Here is a 6223-nt window from a genome sequence, read left to right on the forward strand (position 1 = left end):
TAGATATGTTATATACAGTTCTAATTAAATAATTCACTTACTGATTCGCAGGTAATTGTCGAGGTACCTACAAGAGACGGTATTGAACATGAGCCTGATGACGTCACCATTCTGATATCTACGTGTAAACCACGGATAGGGATCTATCTGATCTTCCCCTTCCTAGTGTTGGCCTGTATTATGTGTTGCGCCTTCATTTAGACTGAACACGAACTGGAGAACAGAGAGAAATAGAGGTTTTTGAGATGAGGAAAAAAAATGAGAGAGGTAGAAGATAATTAGAAAGAAAGAGAAAAGATTGAGCGAATTGAAGTGGAGATTGAAATAATGAAATCAAGCTCGCCAAAACTCAAAGTGTTCATTACTATTAGTTTGGAATTAAGGAGCGCGGTTAGAAGCTGGATAGAATCCGACTTTTTCGACCCTAGAATTATTTTGCGGTTGTGCAATCCGGATTCTAATCTCTCTTCATTCTTCATTGACCCAATGTCACCCCTTGGATTCTCTTTTGCCAGCCTGGTTAGCTTGGAAGGGGGCGCGCCTGCCTTGTAAGAACTACTTATAGGTTGCGGATTCCCGCCCCGGCAATAGGTCCTAGGACCTTGACTAAACGCGGATATGGTTTGTTCTCAGAACGGCTGGCTTTCTATCCTTCTTTCCAGTGGTGTACGCGAAACAAGAGGAGAAATTTCACTTTTTGTCTCAATTTTTTACGAGCCCGGTCTCGTCTCTCAATTTTTCCAAGAGACGAAACAATCCATTCCTCTTCTCGTCGTCCATCACTTATTTGGAGAACAGTTCTAAATAATTCAAAACTAGGTATAGGTACATACCAGTCTTCTTTTTCTACTTCTTTTTCTAATCACTATTAGAAGTGTAGGTTAAAAAAGTAAAAAAAAATATGAATATGGTCTCACCAAATCCTTTGCATTTGTAAACAACATAACCAACTAGTATAAGTAGAGCTTTATTTTAGACTTTTAAACAGTTTAAGGCAAGATGTCCCATTATGCGAAAAGCTTAGCTAGGACAAATTATAATTACTATAGAAATTATTATTATTTCAGACAACTTTTCAAGAAGTAACTCCCTGGAGTACAGGAGATAAACTCCCAATGTTGAGTGTTTAGCATTATCCACTCCTGTAACACACATGTCTGTTTCCAAAGACATGATCCTAAAACTTTACAAAGCTCTGCTGAGAGAGAGCTCAAAGTTTCCAGCTTACAATTACAGAATGTATTTCCTGAGGAGGACCAGAGAAAAATTTCAATCAAATAAAAATGTTGATAATAATGAACAAATTAGTCTACTGTATAATGAAGGATTGAAGGAGCTAGAAGTATTAAAACGGCAAGTATTAATAAGTCAGCTTTTCAAGCCAGACAAGTTGGTGATAGAAACACAAATGCAAAATAGCAAAGACACAGGTTAGTTTTAGCTTTAAATGATCTAATGCCAAGTACGAGTAGAGCTGGAAAGTGTCTCCATAGTATGTGTTGTCAGCACATAGGTATACAAAAGAAGAAGACTGCTGCATTTGATAATAGATTAATAGACCATATATATTAAGGTTATATCAGATAGCCTGATCTGACTTTGAGAGCAGACTGCTTTGGGCTGAAGTTTGCTTGGAATGTAATTTACATTCATTAAAATCTAATAGAGGTGAAGTATAATCTCTGGTAATTCTACCAAAAATTAAAATCCAAGCCCAACTAAAAGTTACTTGTCTACTATGTTCAGTCCAAGGCAGATCTCAAAATCATTTATTCGTTAAGGTTATATCAGATAGCCTGATCTGACTTTGAGAGCAGACTGCTTTGGGCTGCAGTTTGCTTGGAATGTAATTTACATTCATTAAAATCTAATAGAGGTGAAGTATAATCTCTGGTAATTGGTGATTCTCATGATTTTTTTTTATTATCTCAGAAAAAACTATAAAAAATAAAAAAAATATTGAGACTAAAACGAAGAAAATGCGTTCACTAGATCGTGAGATACAGCTCTCGGAACATGAGAGTCTCAAGCACGCCGATATCATACCTAGCGACAACAGTTATTTATTCAATATTGGTTTAATAAAACTGATATTTTTCCTCACATGGTTCAGATTACAGTTCAGCACACCCAGCAGCATAATAATTATTTTGCCGCCAGAAAGTCAAAGGGGTGTAAGTGACAAAAAACAAAAAAAATGACATTAAAACACAGACCTATTGATAGCACAAACAGGCATATGTGATTTCTAAACCATTGTGAAGATATTGATTTTCTAATGACATTAAAACACAGACCTATTGATAGCACAAACAGGCATATGTGATTTCTAAACCATTGTGAAGATATTGATTTTCTATGTTTAGGCATATGTGATATCTGCGGAAATAATTGCAGCACAATATTAGACTTAAGTGTGCTTACAAAAAATTTGATAAAATCACTTTCGCCCCTTTGACTTTCTTGCGGCAATTTTATATCCATACTGTTTTGTAAGTCATGCTTATCAATTATCTAAGCCTTTTTGAAAGAGAGCAAAGGTAAACATAGACAGTGAGTAACACTTACGTTCTAGCTCTTCGTCTTCGGCGAAAAGATCCTCTTCTTCAGTGACAGTGGGAGTGGCTTTGTTGCAATTTCCCTCGCAGTTAGCGCAGAGCTTCGAACAGAAGAGACCGACGCGATTTGTACCAGTAGCATTGTCTAGCAAAAGTTTTGTTATTATACTCAGTATGGGAAAACTAGCTTTATGTACACTGTCTAGTTTGATGTTTTCACGCAGAGGTAGCAAATAGATCTTGCCTAGATTTATCATATTGGCAAGATGAGGGGACAGTTTACCATGACGGAATTCGTGAACTAGCCATTCCAGTTTGAGATAGTTTGCATTGAATTGTTTTTTCTTAGTATGTTTTCTATTAGGTTCATTATTTGTTGATATACTTTCATCATCTCTTGAACTACTGTCATCATCACCACCTTCACTTTGTTCAACATGATTTTCATTTTCTTCAGATTCATCCCCACTGTCTTTTACTCCATGTTCTTCTTCTGAATTAACTTTTTCCTCTGACTCCTCATGGACATCTAGATCTTCATCAGAACCACTGTCTGTGTTTTCTTCACTTGTACTTCCAGTAGCATTGCTCTCATCATCACTATCTTCGGCATATCTAATGACTTCGTCCTCCTCACTATCCACTCTGTTTACTTCCTGAAGCTTCTTTAGTTTCTCAGTTAGATTATATTTGACAACTTGTTCCTTCTTCTTCTGAATTAACTTTTTCCTCTGACTCCTCATAGACATCTAGATCTTCATCAGAACCACTGTCTGTGTTGTCTTCACTTGTACTTCCAGTAGCATTGCTCTCATCATCACTATCTTCGTCATATGTAATGACTTCGTCCTCCTCACTATCCACTCTGTTTACTTCCTGAAGCTTCTTTAGTTTCTCAGTTAGATTATATTTGACAACTTGTTCCATTACATAGGGATAGAGAATACATTCTTCATTTCCATAGTCATGAATGGAGCGTTTCAAGTGTTTGATTGCCTCAGTTTTGTGGTGGTTTTTTAAATTTTCAATTATCTGTGAACACCAAGGGGAAATGTTGTTGCTATTGGTAGTGCTATTTGTTATTGGTGGTGTTATTTGTTAATAATATAATTAACCATTTCATTAGTCTATTTTCCCTTGTAGGAGTACATACATACATCCTTACAATAATTTTGCTAGCTTTCATCACAGGACAATATTATAAAATACTAGCTGAATTCTGTCGCTTTGCTCCAGAATCCCGCTAGTTATAAAATATTATAAGAAAATAGATAAGTACTTAGGTACATTATATCAACCCTATGTAATTTAAATCAGCTCTAGGTACAATATAATTTGGAAGAAAAAGAGAAATGATCTCACCTTACTGACAGCAGACTCCAAAGACTTTTGACCTCTACACCATTTGATAAGTACAGCTAGTCGTTTTGATACTGGACTTTTCCTCCCAGAAGAAAATCTAAAATTGAGCTGTGCGAGGAAGTTCTTGAAGTGCATATGGGAGATGTAGTCATTCCCTAGCATGCATTGAAGTAGAGGAATATACTCTTTGGATAAACCTGGAACATTGAAATTAATTCATAATTTAAAGGAAATAGATATGTTAATTTTGTTACCTGGACCTTTGGTGATGGTATGCTTCTTCATAAGACTTTTCCAGTTCATTTCTAAAACCTTTTCTTGTATTTTTTTTTTTTTTTTTTTTTTTTTTTTTTTTTTTTTTTTGAAAATGTTTTTTAATTATCTTCTCCCCCATGGGAAAGACCAAGAGAAATTGAATCTTATTGAATAATTCTCACATTTTCTTGAACCTTTCAGATTGCAGGGAAATATTGGGCACCTCATTCAGAAGGATCTCATCTACCATATGATGCCAACATTGTTACACAGATCTACAGAACTGAAATCATCGGATGCAAGTAAGAACTGAAAGAGCAAATTTATTTAGAAAAAATAACATATTTATATAACTTTGGAACGGTAGGTACTTGTGCAGAAGTCATGTCCGTGGAATATTGCTATCAAACGAACTGGCACAAACAAGCAGTGACCCTGGTTATTATAGGGTTAGGTTAAATGCAAGAAGGAGTTTTCACAATTAGAGCAGTGATTAGTGTTATTACAGGGTTAGGTTAAATACAAAAATGAGCTTTTCTTTTCCACGGACTTGACTTCTGCATAATTTACTGAAATCTCTGTTACAGAGATGGAGACCATGTAAATGGTGTCCTCAAAAATCAATGATTAATATTTTTTGACTTTACTTTCAGGAAAAATGTAAAAGAACTGTTGAAATTGATGAATACCATAGGATGGTTCTTTTCTTACCTGTTTACATCAGGGTCAGGTCATCTAAATTACTTTGGAGCTTCTGAGTTCTTTGGACTTCTGAGTAGGTACCGAATTTTAGTATTTTACATTTTAGGTGATCTGAGATCTGATTTTTGGATCTGGCACAGGGGAGCGTGTTGAGGACGAGATTTTTGTGGGAATTTTGCTATAAATCCCACCATTAAAAAAAATACCCTCGTTAGGGAATATTTAGATCAACAAAATGACTTGTATAATAGTGATTCTACCCTGATACAAACAATAGCAAGCAAATTCAGCAAAGGAAAAAGAAAGAAGAATGGTGAGGAGCTGACAGAAGGCCAGAGTTCAAAGAAGATTCGATTTTTTTTTTTTACATTGGGAATTTGGGAAAAAGTGTGGTAATGGTAATGGACGATTTCGACCGTAAAATCTCCAATTAAATTTTGCTTGTTTTCTAGTGGCAAAGAGGCAAACATCATAATTCAACACAACTGGTATCTCACTGAAAACCTAATGCTGGGAAGATATTCATTCAATGGTATGAATCCAAAAATTGAAGAAATTATGAAATCTTACTGTGATTTTGACTCTGATGAAGACAAAGGCTGTGAAGAAGAAATGGATGTAGATGTGTCTGCTAAACAGTTTGCAAGAAATATCAAGAAAAATAAACTAAAAAAGAAAAATGTTAGGGAATATTTAGATCAACAAAATGACTTGTACAATAGTGATTCTACTCTGATACAAACAATAGCAAGCAAATTCAGCAAAGGAAAAAGAAAGAAGAATGGTGAGGAGCTGACAGAAGGCCAGAGTTCAAAGAAGATGAAATTCTTAAAACCTGAACCAGAGTAGAATGGACAATGACACTCAGACAATGTACATCCATACAACCTTTTGCTACTCCTTTCTTAATACAGTTCAGAATGTTCAGATAAATATTATAGCTATGCAATCCTCTTGGGGATAAAATAAAACATAATCCTTTGTACAAATTGATTAATGGTGGTTCATTTTATTTCTAGTGGTAGGTACCTACTACCTACTAATGGTAAGTTTCCATACTTTTCTTTAGACATACTGACTCAGTGACTCACATTATGTGTACATTTTGTAAAATGGAATAGATATTATCACTATCTATCAACTCTTCTTCTGACATATTTTCTTTCCTATCACTTTCAACTTCATTCTCACTTTCCTCTATTTTTATCTTATCTTTCTTCTTTTTCTTTCTTTTAGGTTTACTTAGATTCATTCTGAACACATCTGAGTCAGTATTTTCTTCAACAAAATTTTCAATGAAATTATAAATACCAAACATTTCATCACAATGTTCAAATAATAATTGA

At 34.9% G+C, this 6223-nt stretch overlaps 2 protein-coding genes and 1 long non-coding RNA gene across 3 annotated transcripts; 1 reads left to right on the forward strand and 2 right to left on the reverse strand.

The window, feature by feature from the left end:
- Positions 1–2071: 2071 nt before the first annotated feature.
- Positions 2072–2549, reverse strand: LOC113469721. The gene is made up of 2 exons (XR_003393053.1): positions 2298–2549; positions 2072–2216 (listed from the first exon to the last, which is right to left on the reverse strand). It is a non-coding gene; the product is annotated as an uncharacterized LOC113469721 (long non-coding RNA).
- Positions 2550–2571: 22 nt separating this feature from the next.
- On the reverse strand, positions 2572–4155 carry LOC113469713 (protein asteroid-like). The gene is made up of 4 exons (XM_026827582.1): positions 3921–4155; positions 3483–3590; positions 2681–3262; positions 2572–2583 (listed from the first exon to the last, which is right to left on the reverse strand). The coding sequence occupies exons 1-4, from the start codon at positions 4080–4082 to the stop codon at positions 2572–2574; spliced, it is 864 nt and encodes a 287-aa protein (XP_026683383.1). The 5' UTR covers positions 4083–4155.
- Positions 4156–5318: 1163 nt separating this feature from the next.
- On the forward strand, positions 5319–5874 carry LOC113469718. Its single transcript, XM_026827588.1, has one exon. The coding sequence runs from the start codon at positions 5385–5387 to the stop codon at positions 5724–5726; it is 342 nt and encodes a 113-aa protein (XP_026683389.1). The 5' UTR covers positions 5319–5384; the 3' UTR covers positions 5727–5874.
- Positions 5875–6223: the final 349 nt, after the last annotated feature.

This window comes from Diaphorina citri, unplaced genomic scaffold (assembly GCF_000475195.1).
Source record: "Diaphorina citri unplaced genomic scaffold, Diaci psyllid genome assembly version 1.1 scaffold1202, whole genome shotgun sequence".
Lineage (NCBI taxonomy): Eukaryota > Metazoa > Arthropoda > Insecta > Hemiptera > Psyllidae > Diaphorina > Diaphorina citri.